General features: G+C 44.7%; 1 protein-coding gene across 1 annotated transcript in view; it reads left to right on the top strand.

Annotated features, from left to right (window-relative positions):
* Positions 1-24,089, top strand: part of ITGB5 (integrin subunit beta 5) — a 122,070-nt gene that overhangs the window by 31,238 nt on the left and 66,743 nt on the right. Inside the window, exons 4-5 of the mRNA XM_005547933.5 lie at positions 7,403-7,652; positions 14,727-14,895. Coding sequence (XP_005547990.1) covers positions 7,403-7,652; positions 14,727-14,895 — 419 coding nt within the window. The remainder of the gene's footprint in view (positions 1-7,402; positions 7,653-14,726; positions 14,896-24,089) is intronic.

Consider the following 24,089-nt stretch of genomic DNA (forward strand, 5'->3'; position numbering starts at 1 on the left):
TCATTCTTATTTGGCATAGTTACATCTCCTGCTAAGCATTATTATGATATGGTTTCTGGTATTAGAAATAAAATGGAAACCATGACCCTATGTTTATACAAAAATACGGTGTGGGTGCTGTGTACAGCTCTGTCTTGTGGAAGGTATCATGGTGGAGAGCCCAGTGCTGGGGGTGTCAAGTGGATGGAGGAGCTGACTGCCTTCTGGAAACACACCCAGACTATGAAGAGGGTTCAGTCTGAAGAGATGAAGACTAGGAAGAGATCTGATGAAAATACGAGTTCCTAAGACCTACAAACATTGTGAATATGTTTCCCAAATGTAGAAACACTTGAAACCAATGATGCCTGTTAAAATTTTGAAAATATAATTTTAACATTTACAAAGAGAAGTGCAGGCAAACCCCAAGAATTTATTTGGGGGGAGAGAAAAATGGTATGTCACAGTTAGCAAAATTTTCAGTTATGCAAAATGCATATTTGCCTCAGGGTATTTCCCCCCTGACTCTGGAGAGGGCTTTCAGTTATATAGGGGTTGGTTTTTCATATATCTATCTATATATATATATAGAGAGAGAGAGAGAGAGACAGAGTCTCGCTCTGTTGCCCAGGCTGGAGTGCAGTGACATAATTTCAGCTCACTGCAGCCTCCCAGGTTCAAGCAATTCTTATGCCTCAGCCTCCTGAGTAGCTAGGACTAGAGGCACACACCACCACACCTGGCTAATTTTTGTATTTTTAGTAGAGATGGGGTTTCACGATGTTGGCCAGGCTGGTCTCGAACTCCTGGGCTCAAGTCATCAGCCCACCTCGGCCTCCCAAAGTACTGGGATTACAGGCATGAGCCACCGCGCTGGGCCTCCATTGTATATTTTTAGAAATGCTTTTGTGTCTCCTCCCTTGCCCTACCCCCCATGCCTCGTAATAGTTATTTGTTGAGTGAAATATAAGACTTTGCCAGACTTATTGCAGACTAATCAAGGACAAGCCTCAGCATAATATGAAAGACACTTCATGAAGGCAAAGTAATTGTTCCAAGGTAAGTCTCAGGAAGGAAATAAAAATAATTTCTATCTACTTTAAGCAGGACTTTTTAATTTTTTTAAATTGAGATATAATTCACAGACCATAAGATTCACCATTTTAAGGTATACTTAGCATATTTGCAAGATTGTACAGTCAACACCACTGTCTAATTCCAGAACATTTTCCCAAAAAGAAGTCCCACACCCATGAACAGTGACTGCCTACCCTACTGTCTCCCACCCTCCCCTTTCAGCCCCTGCTATACACCCGTCTACTTTCTCTCTATATAGTTTTGCATATTCTGGGCATTTCCTATACATCGTATAATGTGTGGCTCTTTTAGCTGATTTCTTTCACTTAGCAACATGTTTCAAGGTTCATCCATGTTGTAGCATGTACTTCATTCCTTTTTATGGCCAAATAATATTCCATTGTATATGTATATTTTAGTTGATGGACATTTGGGCTGTTTCTACTTTGGGCAATTCTTTTTTCTTTTGTTTTAATAACCTCACAGTTAACATCCTATACTTTGGGGCAATTATGACTAATGCTGCTATGAACATTCATGTACACACTATTATGGGGACATATGTTTTCAATAATCTTGGGTCTATAGCTAGGAGTGGAATTGCTGGGTCATATGGTAATTCTATGTTTAACTTTTTGAAGGACTGCCAAGCTTTAGGCAAGATTTTGTGTAAATATAGGATCATGTTTTCCATTTTATTTCCATACTGGAAACTACATGTCAGGATAAGAACCTTAGAAAAAATCATTAACAAAGAGCATAAAATCCTTAAGAAAGTACATAAACTTGAAAGTAAAGCTTATTGAGAATGGTCAAAAGCTAAAGGTGGTTTTGAAACACTGAGCAATTAAGAAGGGTTTATAAGTCATTATTGGCCTCAGTCCTTTAACTTCTTAAAAAATGACCCTTGATTGGTAGCTTTCTTACATTTTGAAACAATTTTAGACTTACAAGAAGTTGCAAAAATAACACAGAGATCTTCTGTGTACCTTCCTCTGCTGCCCTCAATGATAACATCTTAATATAACAAGAGTACTTTATTAAAACCAGGAAACCAACACGGTTACAATACTATTAACTAAACCACAGGTGATTGGTTGCTTCTGGGTTTCCTGCCAGCCCCTGTTTTTTTCCTCCCTTCTTCTTCCAGGTTCTACTTGGAAGTGCCAGTTTTTAGGTATTGCTTTTGCAATAAAGTTGCCACCCTGGGTGACAGTGTAGATAGCTTAAATAGATGAAGAAAGTATTTTGATGATGGCTGGATAAGGGGTTATTTTAAAGGAAATTAGAGGTATAGAGCCCTGGGCTTGGAGGCAGACACTGTGGAAGACAACCATGCCTTCAGGTGACTTGTTCCTTTATTCCATCCGTCAACAGTCACAATTCTGAGGTGGGGAGGGGGTGCAGTCAGCCTGGCATCCTTGTTCTAGACCAGTGAGGCAATACTTTGGTTCTAGATCTGGATTTAATCCTGGGACACTAAGTGCCTTCTGCTGTAGTGACTGGAAGAGCTGTCTGCTCATTTATAATGTGTGCACCAGGGCCCTAATTTTCTGTTCAGTTGTAGTCCTGTTATAATAGAGTTGATTTTTATGTTTCCCTTCTTTCTTTCAGTTTCCAGCACAGAATAGTACTTCTAGGGAATCAAAAACCACTTGCATTTATTTTGGGATGGCAAGGATCTTTATTTGCTGAGGTACTACTTTGTCTTAACACTTTGAACAAAATCAGTCTTAAGAGTTTTTGGCTCAAAGACAGGAAACCTGAGGGAAAATAAGAAAGCAGAAAAAATAAAAATTAAAAAAAAGTTTTTGAGGCTGGGCATGTGGCTTTAATCCCAGCACTTTGGGAGGCTGAGGGGGAGGATCACTTGAGCTTAGGAGTTTGAGGCCAGCGTGGGCAACATGGCAGGACTTTGTCTCTACTAATAATTTTTAAATTAGCCAGGCATGATGGCACGTGCTTATAGTCCCAGCTACTTGGGAGGCTGAGGCGGGAGGATTGCTTGAGCCCGGGAGGTTGAGACTACAGTGAGCTGTGGTTGTGCCACTGTACTCTAGCCTGGGTGACAGAACAAGACCCTGTCTCAAAAAAAAAAAAGTTTTTGCTGAAATTCTCAACTCACTCTCTAGAAATGTTTGTTATTTGATATATATCCCTAAGGAAAATGCCAACTTTTCACTTTTTATTAAAGGCAAGGCAGAGAGAAGAAAGCTTTAAAAATACATTTCAGATGGAATGCTAGTTGATACCTGATTATAGTGGAAGAACCTGCACTTACAAACTGAGCAGCACAGAAATTCTGTACAAAATGCAGTTGGAGCTGGGTACTCTGGAACCAGGAACAAGCAGAAGGACATGAGAGGGGCTGCCTGGGGTGGCACGTCACAGGTGCAAGGTGATCAACTTCTCTTTTGAGTTTGCCATTTCTCTGGTCCTGCTCCTGGTCCCGAGGCTGGCAGGAATTACATGGAACAGCCCCAGAGAGAGGGGATATAGCCACAGGGATACTTGAGCCTGTAGAGACCCTAAGTGGAGAGGGAAGGAACAGAGAAGGATGAATCCTGACACATGGGCCGGAATGGTGTCACCAGAGACAGGCACAGACCAAGACAGGCAGATTAAAGACGAGAAGCGCTTCCCACACTGCTAGGCAGCAGGAGGTGGTGACTGGCTTAAAGTCTCAGGTATTTTTAAAGGAAAGCAGCATGGCCGGGAAAGAGTTGGAAGGGAGGAGAGTGCTTAAGCGTGCACGGTTCCGGAAGTGTACCCAAAAGTGGAACACATAGCCAAGACCTTCTCTCAGCAGAAAGTGCACTTCACATGCAGTAATGGCTTCACCTTCAAGCTGCTAACGTTAGAGGCCTCCCTTTTTGGGGAGTTGTTGGTACACTGGAAGCTTAACTCCCACAGCACGGATCTGACCAGGAATGTCAGTCCCTCCAGGATCTGCTGACAGAACATTCTGTCATTGCCACCGCCTATTCAGGAGTCTGTGGCATTTAAAATCAAGCATATTAGAGGCAGCAATAAATCCTCATTCTGAACATCAGTGGTGTTACCGTCTTTCTTACATCCCTCTCTTTCTGGAAAAGTGGGACAGTATTTCTTTTTAACAACTTCAGCCTTCCTTTGGGAAGGGGTGTGTGTGTGTGTGTGTGTGTGTGTGTGTGTGTGTGTGTGTGTTTTCTTACTGATGAATTTCTCTTAGAATGTAATGCCAAGAAGTTTCTTGCTTCAGAATAGATAGCCTCTTAAAATACAAAGGGACCTATATATCATGCCTTGTTTCCCTCAGCCTTCATGTCTGGAAAATTTAGGGTTAAATTTGTATGCCCAAGGCTGTAGCTGTTGAAATTCAAGTTGCTGGCAGGATTTGCTGTCTCTCTTTTTATCCTCACAGGAAATTGCTTCAGTAATTGACTTTTGGGAAAACCAAGGCCAAAGTTTTCTTTGTATAGGAACATTTGTGCGGTGTTTATCTCTTTTAATCCCTACAATAGTTAATATCCTCCCTACTTGACTGATGTAGAAACTGAGCAGTGAGTTGAAAGGAGCCTGAGTTCTCCCTAGTCCTTGGTGACCGGGTCTGGATTCAAACCCAACTCTCCTGCTTCCAAGCCTCTATCTCATAGATGCCTCTCCACCTCCCAGAATCCAAGGCAATTATTTGTTTCCTGGTTTTAAAGTGCCCATCTGTTAATTTCTTATAATTCATAAAAAAAGTAGAAGTAGATTTTGGATAAAATAAGTTGTAGGTGGGAACTTGGGGGGACAGGTGGCAGAAAATGCAGAAGACCTACGAAAAGATCATGGCATCAGGCAAAGGAAATAGGATTGCAGGCTCTGGCCGTTTGGGGTCTGTTGCCTGCCCATGCAAGGGCCAAGGAGGGAGCTCCCTTCCCCCCAACTCCCCCCCCGCCCCTCCCTCACTATGATGTGGCACCCAAGGAGCCCTCTGGCGGGACCGGCTGTGTCCGTCTGACCAAAGGCAGACACTGCAGCAGCCTGGAATTCATTCTGGAAGAAAAACTTGAACATTCCTCTGTTTGAGTCAGACTCATGGTTTAAAAAAATAGGCTTATAGCAATAGGCAACTCAAACTCCATCAGTCCTGAGGCACCTAGAACAGTACACGCAAAGACAAGTCAGGAGAAGCAGGTTCAGAGCTGCCACTCTGACTACAGGCAGTAATGATCATAATCATACTTCATCTGTGCAAGCCTGTACTACTCATAAAACACTGCTCTCCCTCATGAGCGCATAATAAATAGGCTTAATTGATGCTGTGAGCGTTGTTCTTATTTCCATTTTATATTTCAGGCCCAGGTTGCACTCCTGCTCAAGGGACAGGGCTGGAACTTGAACTAAAATCTTTTGATTATTTGATTCTTTATGGTCTAGTTAGTGAAATATGCCTTGTTGTCGTGGTGGGAGGAGGAGAGGGAGCATAGAGGATTGAGTTCCCTACAAGTTAAAGAAGGCTTCAGTTTGCTGGTTGTCAGCTTGAGATGAAAGACTGGTTGCTCTGAGATGTGGCTGCCGGCAAGTCAGGTGTAGACTCGCTGGGCAGGAGTGAGGCCATCTTTGCTCTAGTGCCTCTAAACACACAAAGAATCTATCCAAATTTCAAGTATGTATAGATGGTTCTACTGCAGGATAAATAGGACATCTCTTGGCACTCCTGAAAGGTTAATGAGCCCAAGGCAGATATGAGTTGAACTGAGCCTTAAAGTTCGTTCTAAGTGATTTGTTTTTAGAAATTATGAAATGATTTCAAGATCATTATCCTGGCCTGGGTCTTCCAGTTATTGCCCTGACTTGAGCCTCTCTTTGAACTCTATAGAGTGAGACAGCAAAGACCACACCTGCCAGACACTGGCTTTTTTCTTTGTTCTTTTCTTCTGAATTAATTCCGCTTTTCTCTGCCTGTCGGCTACCTTATTGTAGCTGGTAGACAAATCTAGTGCTATCTTTTCTCTTCTCGTTTTCTTTTTTCGATACAGCTAAAATTTGGAATCTGTCTTCCTGTATTTATATCTGTAGTTTCTGATGATAATGAGTTGTACCTGTGATGTCCCGAAACATCAAATATGCCCCCCAAAGTAAATACTAGTCTGGTAAATGGTGAGGGAAATAGAAACAAAAACAGGTGACGTGGCATAGGCATGCATATTTTTGCCCATCGGGGTATTTTATTTATTTATTTATTTATTTATTTGAGACGGAGTCTCGCTCTGCCGCCCAGGCTGGAGTGCAGTGGCTGGATCTCAGCTTACTGCAAGCTCCGCCTCCCAGGTTTACGCCATTCTCCTGCCTCAGCCTCCCAAGTAGCTGGGACTACAGGCGCCCACCACCTCGCCCGGCTAGTTTTTTGTATTTTTTTAGTAGAGATGGGGTTTCACCGTGTTAGCCAGGATGGTCTCGATCTCCTGACCTCATGATCCGCCCGTCTCGGCCTCCCAAAGTGCTGGGACTACAGGCTTGAGCCACTGCGCCCGGCCCATTGGGGTATTTTAAACAACCATCTTTGTTTCTCTGTCCTCCCTTGCCTTGCACATCTCTCTCCCCAGCTTGGTTCTTCCCCACTCAGGCTCTTTTGTTCATTTCTTCCCTGCTTTTTGTTTCAAACACACATTCCCATCGTGGCTGGGTCTTTCTCTGGAGTTGGTGTGTGGTTGATGGGCTATTCTCCACCTAGTTTGTGTTCATGAAATTGTCTGGTTCACGGTCCACTGATTACCCAAGGGTCCTTGTTGCTGAGTAGACAGAACACCACCAAGGAGCCTGGCTGTTAGGGAGTTTCCTTAGAAATGCTAAGCCCAGGCCAAGTGTGGTGGCTGACACCTGTAATCCCAGCATTTTGGGAGGCTGAGGTAGGTGGATCACTTGAGGCTAGGAGTTTGATACCAGCCTGGTCAACATGGTGAAACCCCGTCTTTACTAAAAATGCAAAAATTAGCCAGGCATGGTGGTGGGTACCTGTAATCCCAGCTACTCAGGAGGTTGAGGCATAAGAATCACTCGAACCTGGGAGGCGGAGGTTGCATGAGCCAAGATTGCCCCACAGCACTCCAGCCTGGGTGACAGAGCAACACTCTGTCTTAAAAAAATAAAATAAAATAAAAAAATAAATGCTAAGCCGAGTGTTTGGGAAGGAGAAACCAGGCCTCCATTCTCAGCACCGTATTCCCTTCAGGCACTTTACTTCCAAGAAAAATCTTCTGGGAGGCACACAATCACTAAAGAAAAGTAAGAGGTGAACTAGCTTTGAAAGCAAATCCCATCCCTCAGCCCTTAGCAGGTTGCATGACCTCTAACACGGGTGGCCTCTCTGTTGGTGCAGGTGACAAGACCACCTTCCAGCTACAGGTTCGCCAGGTAGAGGACTATCCTGTGGACCTGTACTACCTGATGGACCTCTCCCTGTCCATGAAGGATGACTTGGACACTATCCGGAACCTGGGCACCAAACTCGCGGAGGAGATGAGGAAGCTCACCAGCAACTTCCGGTTGGGATTTGGGTCTTTTGTCGATAAGGACATCTCTCCTTTCTCCTACACGGCACCGAGGTACCAGACCAATCCATGCATTGGGTAAGCGACCATTTGCCCTTCTGTTGGGTACTTAAGGGTGGGAGAATGGAGTAGCAGGAAAATTTAGCTCAAAGAAAGAATTAAGGAAGGCATGGTTAGGAGGGGTGGCCAGGCTTAGGTGTTTAATTTGATTAACGATAGGCATACATTCTCTCCTTTCCTGACCTGTCAAGAAGTGAGTGAACTGTCACAAGGTTGTAAAGATAAAATGATCACAACCCCTTGATTATCCTGCCTGCCATGCACAGCACCACTTGCTCACATTAATAGAATTCAGAAAATGTCCTCAGGGAGTGATGAATCCAGATTATCAGGGAGGCAGCAGGCAGGGCAACTTAAACTTTCCCCTTGTTTGTAGTAACTGAGGTGCCTGGGGAGAAATGAATTCAAAATCTGTCCCTGTTGTTTTTCTATAAATAACTATAACTTATTTTCACATAATTAGACTAAAATCCTATTTTAAAGGTAAGCATTTTTTTTTTCAACATAAACACCTGAACTAGAAAAGATTTGACATATTATTAGAAAACAGGTGTCTCTAACTGCTGCAACAGAGTCTATAATAACAAGGTGTATAATTTGATGGAAGTTTATTTCCTGCTCCTCAAGTCCAACTGGGTCTCTTCATTTGTGGAACTTCTCCTGCAAGCAGTGACTCACGGACCTAGGTGCCTTCCATCTTCCAGGCTTTCCATCTTCCACACATGGCTCCTAAGGTCATGCTGCCTAGAGGGTCATGCATAGGAGGATAGGCCTTTGCCATGCCTGCTCCCACATGTGATTAGACGGAACAGAACTGAGCCAGGAGGCTGAGAACTAGTATAGCTCTATGCCCAGGAATCAGAAGAAATAGGATTATTGAGCAGGTCTCTGCCATGGGGTGTTTGTGTGCATGTTGGGGGTGGTGGTTGTATGAGGGGATTGCATTCTTCAGCCCATGAAACACAACCTCTACTAGATTGGTTTCTTTCCTTTTTAGTCTTTCAGGAGTTCCTTTAAATGTCAAGATTATGCAAGTGACTGCAGTGAGTGGTAACTTCCAACTCTTGCTTTCCTTGTCTCCGTATTTAACTTTAGTGAGGGTTTGTGTTGTAAGGTCCAAAACTAGTCATGAGATAGGGAACAACTAAGACTTAAGTTTTTACTAAGTGTCAAGCCCTTACTAAATATTTTCTATAGATTATCTCATTTAAATCTCATAACAATCTGGTGAGTTTTCTAAGGTAGGTATAAGCCAGATGTTAAAGATGCAGACACTGAGGCCTAGAGAGAATAACTTACCCAATATTATACAAACAGCAAGGGATAGAGCTGGAATATGAATACAGACTACTTTTTTTTTTTTTATTTTTATTTTTATTTTTTTATTTTTTTGAGACGGAGTCTGGCTCTGTCACCCAGGCTGGAGTGCGGTGGCCGGATCTCAGCTCACTGCAAGCTCCGCCTCCCGGGTTTACGCCATTCTCCTGCCTCAGCCTCCCGAGTAGCTGGGACTACAGGCGCCACCACCTCGCCCGGCTAGTTTTTTGTATTTTTTAGTAGAGACGGGGTTTCACCGTGTTAGCCAGGATGGCCTCGATCTCCTGACCTCGTGATCCGCCCGCCTCGGCCTCCCAAAGTGCTGGGATTACAGGCTTGAGCCACCGCGCCCGGCCCAGACTACTTTTATAGTCTGCATTTGCTTTTTTTTTTTTTTTTTTGAGACAGAGTCTTACTCTGTTGCCCAAGCTGGAGTGCAGTAGCGCGATCTCAGCTCCCTGCAACCTCTACCTCAGCCTCCTGAGTAGCTGGGATTACAGGTGCATGCCACCACACCTGGCTGATTTTTGTATTTTTAGTAGAGATGGGGTTTTACCATGTTGGCCAGGCTGGTCTTGAACTCCTGACCTCAGATGATCCACCCACCTTGGCCTCCCAAAGTGTCGGGATTACAGGCATGAGCCACTGCACCCGGCCTGCATTTGCATTTAATATAATGCCTTCTTCCCCATTAAAATCACACTACAACACATGATACTTTACCTTAGGCTGAGTAATAATACCTGCTCCAAAACCACCCTACCCCAATCTCCTAGGCTTACCTGAGGATAATGGTAGGCTATGTGGCAGTAATGTACAGTCTCCAAATCTCAGTGGCTGAACACAGTGAAAGTTTTTGTTTTTTTTTTTCTTGTGCAAAATCTGATGAGGGCTGAGCTGCTTTCCTTGCAAGCTCTGCGTGCAGTAACTCGGGGATGCAGCTCCTTCCATCTTGTGATGCCACTCTCAATTCTTGGTCTTCCAGCTGCCATCAACGGAAGAGAAAACCCCTGAGCCCTTCCCTCTCCACAAGTCCTCTTTGGTAGCCTTCAGAGCTGCCAGCTCCAAGTTGGGCTGGGTGGTGGGAGTGAGTTAGTGTGCTGGTGGCATGGGCTCTTCTGAGTCCCTCCGGATCCTTCTGTACATCTCCTAGAAGCTGACTTAGATCTTCTCCAGGGATTGGGAACTGACACTGGTAGAAAAACAGTAAGACAAGAAAAAGTTTTAAATACAAATGAAACTCTAAATTCTTTAACCACGAAGAGGCACTAGGCATCATCATTTGCTGGGTTTAGCTTCCTCCTGGCGACAGGTGTCCACAGGGACTATTATTACTTTGATCCTATCTCCAAGGCCCTTTTCAACTAAGTCCGGGTGCCAAATGTTTTTTGTTGAAATTTTACTACTTACCAGGAGCAACAGCATCTTAACGGCAAGCCTTAATCAAGCCTTTTTTCAATTCATCTGGAATAGTGATTTTATTTGCTTCTTTTCACCTCTGTCCTAATTGGGCCCTGTCTCCAGACAGATAGGGTGTGTCCCCACTTTCATTCTTCCACGGCCCTTCCACTGACTGAGACACTAGATTGGAAGCTGGCAGAGAATCAAGGGCTGGCTCTAGGCGCACAGCATTTAAATATTCAAAGTTATGACACATTACTTATTCAGAGCTTACTCTCTCAGTCCTCTAAGGCAGAACCCGTTGCAGACAGTAAAACTCTTGACAGTGAGTACAAGGCACACTGAAAAGCTGCTTGTAAGGCAGGAAGTCCAGTGAAGAACGAGAGTGTGGAAGGAAACCTCGGGCCTGAGTTATGTGAAGCTCTCTTCTCTGAGCTGGGGCGCACACGCAGTGCAGGGGCACACTGTGGCGTGGTGAGCAGGCTGAGCTTTGTCTCCCCAAGTCCAGGCAGCACGGCATCCTGTGCCTCCTGGGTTCAAATGATTCTCCTGCCTCAGCCTCCCGAGTAGCTGGGATTACAGGCACATGCCACCATACCCAGCTAATTTTTGTATTTTTTAGTAGAGATGGGGTTTCACCATGTTGGCCAGGCTGTCTTGAACTCCTGACCTCAGGCGATCTACCTGCCTCGGCCTCCCAAAGTGCTGGGATTACAGGGGTGAGCCACCGCGCCCGACCTAAAGTATTTTAAATTATTCTGTTTCTGTTTCTTGAATTGTGGATCCTTCAGGTGGATCCACAGCAGGTCAGTGTATTGGACCTGCTGACATGCCTTCATGAATTGTTTTTCATGCAATTTGTAAGCTTTTCATTAGTACATCTTCACTGGAGGTTGTGGGGGCATCCCTGCAGAGCAGTTTTATGTTTGCTGCTGTCGAGAATCTCCAGGTTCACCGTGGGACTAGTTTTTCTGTTAACTTTTCAACTGGAGATGTCTTCACCATAAAGGCAGTGTATTCCAGTTGCTCAGGCCTGGAATTACAGTTTTTATGGGTAATTCATCTCATTCGTGACAGACGGTCAGCTTCCGTGCCGCTTTCCCGGACCAGTAGCTGGAGTTTTTCTGTTTCTGGTTTTAGTGGCACAGCAGCTCATTGTAGTGTTGGGCTTTATGCAGAGAGCCCTATTCCAGTGTTCAGCCCTGTGCAGGAGTGATGCTCAGCATCTCTTCCTGGTAGACCCTGCTCCAAGCCTGCAGGGCCTCAGTCAAGGCCTGACGCATTGCAGGGGTCCTTGGCATGAGTGCCTACCCATTTCCTACCTTTTTTTTTTTTTTTTTTTTTGAGACTGAGTCTCGCTCTGCTGCTCAGGCTGGAGTGCGGTGGCACGATCTCAGCTCACTGCAACCTCCACCTCCTGGGTTCAAGTGATTCTTCTGCCTCAGACTCCTGAGTAGCTGGGATTATAGGCGCCTGCCACCACGCCCAGCTAATTTTTGTATTTTTAGTAGAGATGGGGTTTCACTGTGTTGGCCAGGCTGGTCTTGAACTCCTGACCTCAAGTGAATCGCCTCAGCCTCCCAAAGTGCTGAGATGACAGGCGTGAGCCACTGCACCCGGCCCCCACCTATTCTTTTAAGTCCATTCATTTGTTTTTTGGGTTTTTTTTTTTTATATTTTTAAATTTTATTTTGTTTTATTTTATTTTATTTTTTCCAAAACCAAATACTTCTGAAAGTTTCATTCATTTATTGAATGGGTTCCTCTTCATTTCTGGGATTTACTTTCTGAGCTTCCAGTCTAGGCTATATATTAAAAATTTTTAAATTACATTTTATCCAGCAGTTCTATATGGTTAGCATTAGAAGAAGCAGATAAGGTGTTTTCATTCCTGTTCCATGACATGAGAGCCTTTCCATGCCAGCTTGATCCATGATAGTCTCCTGAGGCATTAGATTGTTTTCTGGATTTGCCTAGGTCTGGTGTCTTCAAATTGGATTCGCTCTTTATACATACAGACACTCCCTTGGCTTTTTAACCATATATATTTTATTTTTTATCTCCCTTGTTAATAATCCTTAATTTAGTAACTGTGTGCGTGGTGCTTATTTGGGGTCTCACAGCACAGACACACGAGAGGGGTGGTATAGTCTCCTGGTATGACCCCAAAACATCTGGATCTTCAGGCCACTCAGACAGCTGTTCTGGGGTTAAGTCAGATAACTCATCACAAGTGACATCCGATTCCAGTGTCAATGGAGACACTGCTAGCGTCTGTGTGACAAAGCTCTTTTCCTCTTGGTATGAAGTGACTCTGACTTGGTTATACTAAATTCTCTGCAATGAAGGCTTCTGTCTGGCAAACACATTTTCTAATTCCTAACTACTTCACAGACATTCTTTGAAGTAAAAATGTATCTGCTCATTGCTGTTTGCTGTTTGCGGGAGTGAAAGGGAGGAGGTAAAACGTGCTGAGCTGTAGCTGAGTTTCTCACAGCTTTCCTGGTTAAACAACAATTATTATTCAGTTTCTTTCCTCCCTGCCCACCACCAACTGGACCAAGTGTAAAAAAACATACACCTGAAGTCCTAAATCATGGGCCAGAGCCACATAAGTGAGGGCAGGATGTTGGAGGAAGAGAGGGGGGAGAGTTTGGATAGACTTACTTCCTTCTGGGCCTATGATCCACTTGCCGAATAGCTACAGATGGGACCTCAGTTCCTTCTTCCAGCTGGGAATGTAATTTCCATGATTGTTCTTTTCATGACAAAACGAGGAGGTAATGGAAAGTTTGGGTGGCCTGAGGCTGAGGTTAAAAAAGAGCTCCACCTGTCCTTGTACAAGGTGTTCGTGAAGATTTCGGGAAAGGAGAAGGGAGAAACACAAAGGAAAGCCAGGCAAGGAGAGCCCATTGCTGCCGCTGGCCCGAGAGGGAGAGCGTGACTGTCACAGGAGTGGGGCTGATTGATTCTGTGCAGGGTGGGCCTGTTGCTGGGGACTCTGTGCTGTGCTCTTGTGACTGTGTGGATGGAGCAGGGACTGTAGCCCTGAAAGGGAATGGAATGGCCCCTTAGAGAGCCAATGATTGCCCCTTTACAGAAGGGAGCCTGCCCAGACCTGCCCTGGTGAAGCTGATTTTGACAGCAGTTAAGGCAGGGTCCTCCTAGCTGTTGCTAAAGCTGTTTTCTTTCCCATGTATGCAGCTTGAATTAGATTATAAAGCCTTTCCCTCAGGCCTGTTAGTGCTCGTTTCCCATCATTTATCCTGAAAGAGGGACTTCCTTAACACGGCCAGAGACCCTGCACATTCTGGCCCAGCCTGCCTCCCAGGCTCCTCCTCGTCCACCCTCACCCCTCACTCTGCACTACAGCCCCCCTGGCCTCCCTCTGTCCCTGGGCTCTGTGCTCCCTCCTGTCACAGGACTCTTGCACATGCTCTTCTCTGGCTGGAACACTCTCCCCTCTTTACTTTGTGAACCCATTGGTAAAACAATACAAGCTCTTTCTTCCAACTTTATTAGCTCTAGATCAAGCTGAAACTCTTAGAGCTGTAATGGAAAGTAACTTCTTCAGGAATGGGGTCACCTGGAGTCTCCACAGGAGACTGAAAAGGAGATCACCCAATATTTCAAGAGAAAGGCTTGGTATTAACCTACTATTGATGTGTAATGCTTCCTTCTTTCCCAATTTCCAGACATCACTTTCCATTTGAAGATGCTTAGTTTCTAAATAATTTTTTATTGCATTTAGCAGAATTGATAGTTTGTTGGTACAATATTTCAAAACGAATGAAGAAGCAGATAAGATGTTTTTATTCCTGTTCCATTGAGCATTTGTCCATGTGCCTGCACATCCTGGTCACTGAGGGGGTTGACATGGCAAGGTTATATGATCCTGTGATCCTTTGTTGTGTGGCAGCAGCATTGATGTAGAAGCTGGTTGCATGGAGTAACTTCACTTACATTGCCCTCACTGGGCATCATCCACATTCCTTAGCCCAGAGGACACTTCCTGTCCACTCTGCCTAGGCTGGCCCACACCCTGGGTCCCATATACCTTTCAATGCCCATGTCAAGTCTTCCTCCAACCACGGTAGCCTACTGTTATCTCTGTTTCCTTTTAACCATTTGTCCATACCATTCATTTACAACTCGGCATATACAGCCTTGCCTGCAGTTTAGGGCTGATGTTTAGAAAGTAGGGACTATGTTATTTATCTTTGCTCTCTCCACTGTGCCTGTCCTAGGGGCATGTAGTAGGTTCTGGGTAAATAGTTATTGGTGCCTCTCAAGGCACTCAGTGAATGCTCAGAACACTTGGTAAAGATTTACAGACAGTGATGGAAAAATGACTCTTCTCTTCTTTCTCTCTAGTTACAAGTTGTTTCCAAATTGCGTCCCCTCCTTTGGGTTCCGCCATCTGCTGCCTCTCACAGACAGAGTGGACAGCTTCAATGAGGAAGTTCGGAAGCAGAGGGTGTCCCGGAACCGAGATGCCCCTGAGGGGGGCTTTGATGCAGTACTCCAGGCAGCCGTCTGCAAGGTAACTTTCCTTTCTGGTCCTGTCCCTGCACAGGGAGGTCAAGGTAGAGAGCATCAGTGGGTGCTGGTACTTCCTGCAGGAGACTTTGAGTGCCCCAGCATATGGCTCCTGACCACTCCAAAGTCAGAGGGTGAGCTCAGTGGAACCTCTGGGAAATCTACAGCAACCAAATCAGCCAGAGCTCAGGAATGGATTGGGCTGGTGTGTGTCTCTCTGTCAGGGTGTGGTTGTGTGCAGTGGAGTACTGTCTGCCAGAAGACAGCTGTCTGCATTTATGCATTGGCTTTTTGGTTTATTTTCAGGGGAAAAAAGTAAAGGTCAAGCCATAGGCATAGAAGCTTGTAGAGCTTTCTGGACCAATTTTGGCAAACCTTAGAGATTGCTCTCTTGGGAAACCCAGTTGAAAAAGAATTGTGTGGGCCGGGCGCGGTGGCTCAAGCCTGTAATCCCAGCACTTTGGGAGGCCGAGACGGGCAGATCACGAGGTCAGGAGATCGAGACCATCCTGGCGAACACGGTGAAACCCCGTTTCTACTAAAAAGTACAAAAAATAGCCGGGCGAGGTGGCGGGTGCCTGTAGTCCTAGCTACTGGGGAGCCTGAGGCAGGAGAATGGCGTGAACCCGGGAGGCGGAGCTTGCAGTGAGCTGAGATCTGGCCACTGCACTCCGGGCGACAGAGTGAGACTCTGTCTCAAAAAAAAAAAAAAAAAAAAAGAAAGAAAAAGAATTGTGTGGCATCTTTGGTTGCAATTCTAGTTGTTTTCCTCCTGCTTCTCTGTGATATATGAATCCAGAGGGAGGGCCTAGACTTAGATCAGAAATGAACTCGTGCTTCGAGGGGTTCCAGTCCTAGCAAAACATATAAATGGAATGTTGGTGATAACATAGTCTTAAAATAATTTTCTACTGTTGAAACAACCCAATAACAATAACAAAAAAACTCTCTTGAATTTACTCTCATAACACATACTTTAAAAATGTGTGTGTCTCTTCTTACTCTTTGTGCATACATTTAGTATTTTTTCATAGTGGTCATCAATAGAGTGTGAATAATTGGTGATGCTTTCTTGAAAATTCAGGCAGATTCCTTAATAGGTGGGGACTCTTCCGTTTGGGGAGGGCAAGGTCAGAGGCTAGAACTCAGTCTAGAGAGGCTGCATATGGCAGCTGCTATTCACTTACTAAGTGATAAGCACTTAATTGCTCACTTACATAGTTTCTGACCTCAGAGCTTGAGTCTGGTGTGTCACACAGACTCCTGTTTCCTCTCCACTCAATCCTTGACAAGATGGAAAGAAAACCCCAGATATCCTTTCTGAAATAAAAAACCAAAATGGCAGAAGGAAATGGATAAGGAGAAGGTAAAATGTAAAGAAAGCAGCAACAGCCATCTGCCGTTCTCTTGGTCCCACTGTGGTTCTGCCCATCACAGAGTCCGTGGGCCCCTCCTGGAGAAGAAGGTAGCAGTGGCGTCCTATCCAGGAAGGCTGCAGTGTGGCCTCTTCCCAGCTGCTGGCCAGAGCCAAATGGTTTGATTCAGAAGTCCCTGGTGTCTTTTAGCAGTCTGAGAGAGCCACATGGAACACAGCTAGAATGTATTCAGTTCTGAACCTTTCAAATGTTTCACAAAATAGTTTATGAATTTGATTCAGAAAGAAAAATTATATTTTTGACTGACTTTCAGATACTGACTATCGGAGGCGTTTTCTCCACAGACATTCAGCCAAATTCTGCTTTTTGGTAGGCAAAAAGAAGACATAGGATCCCCCTCATCTCCCCACCTTGAGAATTTTATGGATTTTCTTTTTTTGGGAGATAAATTCAATCTTTCTCTGGAGAAAGAACCTAATTGCAGGCCTAAGCAGTGTCTGAGTATATTTTATTTAATTAGGTAAATTGGAAAGGCATGTTTGATCACTTGGACCACAGTGGTCTTTGCAAAGCCATTTGATCCAGTCTTATGTGTATGGAACCTTCCTGTGCCATCCCTGATGGATGAACTCTTCAACCCTTTGAGACACAGTATTTCAAGACTCAAGCATTTCAGAGGCAATGCTAGCAGATTCTCAATTCATTGCCTGGACCTGGTGAATTATTGTTGACGGAGAGGCACTTTATGAGCAAGTTTCAGGCTTATGCCTGTTGAAATTTGCTCTTATTCCTCACCACGACCTTTGCAAAAGGGAATACCTGGAAAGTTAATTGCTCAGAATTATGCAGCCGACGAGCCTCCGGCATCTCTCTTCGCCTTTTCTTTTCCATTGTGCTGTTAGTTTATGTTCCGGTGCATACTAAACAATTTATTTCTCACTTGACATCACCTATTTATAAAACATGTCATCCTTCTGGCTCACCACAGCCTTATGGTAACAAAAAATTGGAAGTAGTTTATGGACTACCTTTGGATGAAAGACTATGCAACAGTCATACTATTTGAAATATTTAATGACTTGAATAATATGTAAGATATTAGTATCAGATGGCTCTAATAGTAACTTTGTTCTCTCTTGGCTCTCCTAGGAAAAATTGTCCTTAGGGAAGATATAACTCAATGTTTTACATTTTAAGAATTTCCAGAATAATACGTAAGATAAATTACAATTGGCATAGGAAGCAGGTTATAAAACAATATGGACAGTATACTTCTGTTTTGCAAACAAAAGAAAAAAAATGTGGGCAAAGATTGGAAATAGAACAAAATGATAACAGTGGTTGTCTCAGGTGACAGGATTATATTTTTCTGATAGGTGGGTGATAGGCTTATTTTCTTCTTGGTGACTTTTTGTTTAATATTTACCTAAATTTCCACAGTGAATATGTATGATTTCTTTTCTTTTTTTTTTTTTTATTTTTATTCTGGAACAGTTTCAGAATAAAGAATGGTGAAATGAAACCCCATGTACTCATTGTTCATCTTTAATGATTACTAACTCATGACCAGTCTTGTTTCATTTGTATTCCCAACCACACCCATATTTGAAGCAGACCTTGGCTATCATTTGTAAGTCCTAGGTATCCCTTACTTTGTTTACTGAATGCTGTGTCTCCTCCTGGTCTGGCCAGATTAAAGGCCCTTCCTGGATCCTGCAAACAGTGGAACAGAGGGAGAAGGCCTGGAATCTTGTGCAGTTGGCTCATGCGTCACAGGGGCTGGAGTTGGCCAGGCAATTCCCCGGCAGCTCTGCACGCTCTACTTCCCCTGACCCTGTGCCCTGGAGATGGAGCTGATAACAGGCCTATCTCCCAGCGCCACAGGGAGCTCTTTGTCCTTGTTTTATTCTCACTCTGGTTTTATTCTCATTCTTGTTTCCCTGAATGGACTGTTAGTTATCAACTTGTGGGATTTAGGGGTATGGAATATTCACATGTCTGACTTTAAATACACCTCTGTGGCCTGCTCTTGGAAAGTTGTTCTTTGCAAAAAGAAGGAAACAGATAGTTTCTTCTATTTAGGATTCCTGAATAGTTTCTATTTAGGATTCATTCCATTTATGATAAGGACTCTGCTTCTATGAATGGAGGTTTTGAGTTGCTTTATTTATCCTCTGCTGGTCACATTGCTGTGAGGGGTCATCTAACAGCATCCACAGCTAAGCATCCACAGCTAAGGGATGACTGTCTCGTCAAGGCAGGCATTTTTTCTAATGCACTGTTCCTGGCTGGAGTTGGAGAATGCCACTGCCTGTAATTTTTTATCTTTACCCAGAGCCTATGATTGAACCTGTTTATAGGTTTTTATGGCCAGAATAAGGGTTTCTCTGCCAGGACCTTCTAGAAGTTGACTCTAAGTTGTTTGTTCTGAAATTGTACAGGCGGAAGTGTGATGTGTGGTTCAGACTGGAAATATGACTGCTTTCCTATTAACTCAAAACAGGGCACGCCCTTGGCCTAGGGAGGACACAGGGTGAACAGTTGCCTGGAAGCTCTGGGTCCCAACTTGTCAATTATCACTTTGCTCTTCTTCATGGCTCTCAGGTTAAAGAAGTTACTTGTACATTTGAGCTTGGCTGGGTACATGCTAGCAGAATAGTATTCTATGTGCTGCTTTTTTTGGTCAGCCAGAAAATAAATCAATGCAACCAAGCACGTTTCCCTGTTTGTCTCCACTGATAGAGCCCTGGCACTTATCCTTTGTATTCTTGAGACAGAGTTTCTGTTTTAATCCTGATTCTCTTAGTTTTGCATTATGTGTTCAATTTTTAAAGCATTTATGTCCTCTCAGAAATGGGTGGATGAATAAGTCTTTTTTTTTTTTTTTTGAGACGGAATCTCACTCTGTCACCCAGGCTGGAGTGTGCAGTGGCACGATCTTGGCTTACTGCAACCTCCACCTCCCAGGTTCAGGCCATTCTCCTGCCTCAGCCTCCCAAGCAGCTGGGACTACAGGCGCCCGCCACCACACCTGGCTAATTTTTTAGTATTTTTTTAGTAGAAACAGAGTTTCACCATGTTAGCCAGGACGGTCTCAATCTCCTGACCCTCGTGATCCACCTGCCTCGGCCTTGCAAAGTGCTGGGATTGCAGGTGTTAGCTCTGCGCCCAGCCAAATAAGTTCTTAAAGCAAACAAGGTAAATTTATGTATTGAATAACATTTTTTTGGCAGGAATTGAGACCTTTATTCTTCCCTGGCCTGAATATCTTATCTAAAATGAAGACCACAGCCTCAGAGGAGCCATGATTCTTGTTGGAGGATCCTTACCAGAGCCCTACAATATATTGGTAGGACTCTGATAAGGGTTGTTCCCATTTTACAGGGGTGGAAACTGAGTGTCACAAGGGACTAATTGCACTTAGTAAGGAGTAGAACCAGAATGTGAACCAGTTCTATTGATTTGAAATATATTACTCAGTGACTGTGTGCTCTGGGAAGTAGCAATAATGCACTGTTGAGCAACGGACACTGCATTTATTTATTAAAAAAAATTTTAAATTTAAATTAATGGAATTAATTTAATTCCATTAATTTAATGGAGTGCAGTGATGAGATCATGGCTCACTGCATCTTCACCTAGCTAATCTTTTTGTATTTTTAGTGAAGATGGGGTTTCTCCATGTAGGCCAGGCTGGTCTTGAACTTCTGGGCTCAAGTGATCCGCCCACCTCAGCCTCCCAAAATGCTGGGATTATAGGTGTGAGCCATGGCACCCAGCCTATTTATTATTATTTTTTAAATAATACATTCCAAACCTAGGAAGGCACTGAATTTAGAGTCATGTTTTCCTGACTCAAGCTCTGCCTCTTCTGCTATCGGCTGCCTCCATGGAAGCCAGTTGACTTCTCCAGGCCTCAGAGAGCACATCTGGGAGAGGCAGGGAGGCACGGGACTGGAGGAAGGTGCTCCAGGTTGCCTTCCATCTGTGCCAGCCAGTGCCACTTCTCGCAGAGGACTTGGTCACAGCCCTGTCTCCTTTGCTCAGGGCCTTTGATTTTGCTTTTTTGTCTCTTCTGGCTCAGGCTTAAGCCTCAGACCCAGTAGGGGCTGCTGCAGATTCCTGTAAAATGTGGAAAATTCCCCAGTCCCAGACTCAGGCACAACATTGTCAGGGTTTCCTCTTGCCCCCTCCCAGCTCCCAGTTCCTGCAGAATTGACTTGCTTTCTTTTGCCTTATTGCCTGATTTCTTTTAGACCTCAGACTTGTGTCACTTTTCCAAGCATGAGTTCAGAAATACAGGAATTGCCTTTCTTTCTTCAAGGAAGGCATCCCCCCACTCCTGAAACCTCCGCACCACCTGAAGAGAGGGACCTGCCACATGTTCTGCTTCCCGGCTGTCTGCCTGTCTGCGTTGTCTGTCTCAGCATGTGTGAGCTGCTTCTGCTAGCGGATCTCACCACAGGTTTCCAGGGCTTGATCCAGCGCCAGGCTGCCTGCTTCTCCTGTGCTGCTGTGTCTTTGGGAAGTACCATTAAAGTATTGGATTTCCCTGGGCATCGTGCATGCAGGCATGCACACCCTCTGCTCTGCGGGGTTGTTGTCAGACAGGTGTGGCGCAGCTTCTCCTTGGCTTTCTGTGTGGCAGAGGGCAGTGGTTTCATGTGCACCCCTGAATCCTTCTACTGTTTTGGTCTCTGAGGTGGCATCCCAAGTGCAGGACTTCGTGTTTTCCTTGCTGTGCCTTCTGCTGTGAGCTGTGTTGTGGGCACCGACAGCTGTTGTTCTGGGTTGAGCGGTGGGAACTGGCTGAGTCATAACTCAGTATTGTGAACAGGGCACATGGGAGAGTTTGCATTTCTTTTTGCCCTCTAGTGTAAACCAGTCACGTGCCTGCCTTGCACCTGTGCTTAGGAGGTGTCTGCACATGCCGGTGGCTCCCTTCACTGATTGAGGCAGGGAATAATCATCCTGGGGGAAGGGTAGGAGGCCCCTTTGATGGCTGGGGCTCTATTTTCATACCAGGCGAGAGTGTCAATTTTTTATTTTAAGTCAGAGGCTCCTTCTTGCTTGGAATGTCCGCTGGGCAAAGATGAAAGGAGACAGGAATTTGCTCTTGGGCTCTTGTTGCAAGGCTCTCTGCTTGTGGCCTCTACCTGTGGCCTCTGCATTCCAGCCACAGTGACCTGGAGTCTGTTACTCTGACTCAGGCAAGGCCTTTGCACGTGCTCTTTCCTCTGTTTGGTTACTCCGTTCCTGTATTCCTGGTTTTCTTTGATACTCCTTCCCTGTATTCCTGGTTGGCTGGCTTCCCTCCCTCCCTCCCTCCCTCCCTCCCTCCCTCCCTCCCTTCCTTCCTTCCTTCCTTCCTTCCTTCCTTCCTTCCTTCTTCCCTCTCTCCCACCCACTCCTCCCTCCCCTCCCTCCCTCCTTCTCCCTCCTTCCCTTCTTTCTTTCTTTCTTTCTTTCCCTCTTTCCTTCCTCTCTTCCTCCCTCCTTTTCTTTTCTTTTCTTTTCTCTTCTCCTTCCTTCCGTCCTTCCTTCCTTCCTTCCTTCCTTCCTTCCTTCCTTCCTTCCTTCCTTCCTTCCTTCCTTTCTTTCTTTCTTTCTTTCTTTCCTTCCTTCCTTCCTTCCTTCCTTCTTTCTTTCTTTCTCTTTCTTTCTCTTTCTTTCAGTAGATTTTATTTTTTATAGCAGTTTTAGGTTCACAGCAGAAATGAATAGAAAATAAAGAATTCCCACAACTTCCCTCTGACCACTGCACACACAGCCTCCCCCACCATCAGCATTCCACATCCGTGTGGTATATTTGTTACAATCAGTGACCCGGTCAGTGTTGACACATCATTATCAACAAGAGTCCATAGTTCACAGTGGGGTTCACCCTTGGTTTGTACAGTTCTGTGGGTTTTAACAAATGTATGACAACAGGTAGCCACCATTAGATACCACACAGAGTAGCTTCCCTGCCCCGGAAGTCCCTGTGCTCCACCTGTCTATTCCTGCTTCCTCCCCCTGAATCTGTTTTCCTTTTAATGTCTAATCTGTGCCTGTTTGTGTTTCAGATCTCAGCTTCACTGTCTATTTGTCAGAGAAGCCCTCCCTGATGGACTTCCCTGACTAGGTCAGGATGCCCAGGCTCCAGGCAAGCCCTTAATCACTTCTGTCCTAGTTATCATCTTATTTTTATTTATTTGAAGCATTCCTGGAATGCTTGCCTCTCTTTGAGATAGTGAACTCCCTGAAGGCAGGGATATGTCTTTTTTCTCATGACTGTATTCCCAGCACCACACACTGCTGGGCACATAATAGGTCCTTGTTAAACATCTGGTGAACAAAGGCTTCGTTCTCACAGTTGCCTTTATGCTTCTGAAGTTCAGGAATACCAGGTTCTTCTGGCCCCAAGCTTGTCCCATCCTGGATGGGACTTCCACCCTCCCATCCACCAGGCTGCCTCCATGGAATTTATAGTGCTTCATGCAAATTCATTAAAGCAGAATCAGAAGTGCTATTACTTGGTAATACCTTTCCATTCAGAAAGCATTTATTGGCTGTCCAGTAAATGCTCAGTGGCAGGTATGGTGGAGAAAACTAAAGATAGATGAGAAGTCTCTATCCTCTGGGATTTGATTTGAGCCTGCAGATCCATTAGAAGGGAAATAAGACAATCAAGTTTGGAAACATTAGAGTGAACCATATAAAATTATTGATATTTAACTATTGGTGATATTTGTTCTTCGCCTATTGACGTTTTTCCTGCAAAAAATGGAAAATTCGTATGGTTCAACCTTCTTCATTCCAAAATGTTCTATAATTCACATTGAGCTCTGTCACAGAGTACACATTAGAAATGTTATCCTGCACATTGCTGGGATTTGAGCTCAAGAGGAATGTCTGTATCCTGAGTCATAGGCCAGGATTTCTTTTTCCCAAGGAAAGAAATGCTACACTTTTGGCCTTATTAAGTTTAGGACAGAACAGATTTTTTTTAAAAAAGATATTTCATTGCAAACAGTGGATGGAAGTAGGAAAAACAAACTAAAAAGAATGTGTGTATTGTTATAAAGGGATGGAAATATGCCTGAATGTCAACATGATTCGGGAAACCAATCACAGAGACCCTCTAACCTTGTTTTGCCTTATGTGCTGTGGAGACTCCTCTGTCCCCAAGCTCAGATCTACTGTGGGAGCTGCCCACTGGCTGCCCAGGTCAGTTCCCTTTCCTGCCTTGAAACCTGTCCCCTCTTCCTCAGTGCTTGCCTGAAAGGTTAACGGACAGCTTTTTGTTATTACATTTGAAAACGTCTTGAGTACTTACTGTGTACAAGACGTCCCGTTAGGTGCTGTGGGGAATGCAGAGTTGAAGTCGCCGGGTGCCCGTCTCCATGAGCATCACTCTAGTTGTAGGACTGATGTACGTGTAGGATCTAAGGCACAGCCAGAGCACAGACTCTGGAAGGACTGGCTCCTTCGGATCCGTGGTTCAATTATAGCATTTTTCTCTCTCAGTGGGTCATCCTGGTCTCTTGCTTCCCGGTGATGCACTGGTGCTAATGATGCTGTTGATCACCACTGGCTGAGTGCTTTTGAGAGCCAGGTTCTGTACCAGGCATTTAACAGGGTTTCTTTCACATACTCCTTTGAAGGTAGCTTTACTGTCTCCTTTGATGAGGAAACAAGCCTAGAAAGGTGGAGTAACTTCTCCAAAGTCTTACAGCCACAAAAGGCTGCACCAGAGTTGGAAACCATATCCACCTGCTGGTATGGCTTAACCTTGACATTAGAGTATCTGCCATCTTTTGAAGTCACATGGGAACAGAGA

The sequence above is a fragment of the Macaca fascicularis genome, chromosome 2, assembly GCF_037993035.2.
Source record: "Macaca fascicularis isolate 582-1 chromosome 2, T2T-MFA8v1.1".
In the NCBI taxonomy this organism is placed as follows: domain Eukaryota; kingdom Metazoa; phylum Chordata; class Mammalia; order Primates; family Cercopithecidae; genus Macaca; species Macaca fascicularis.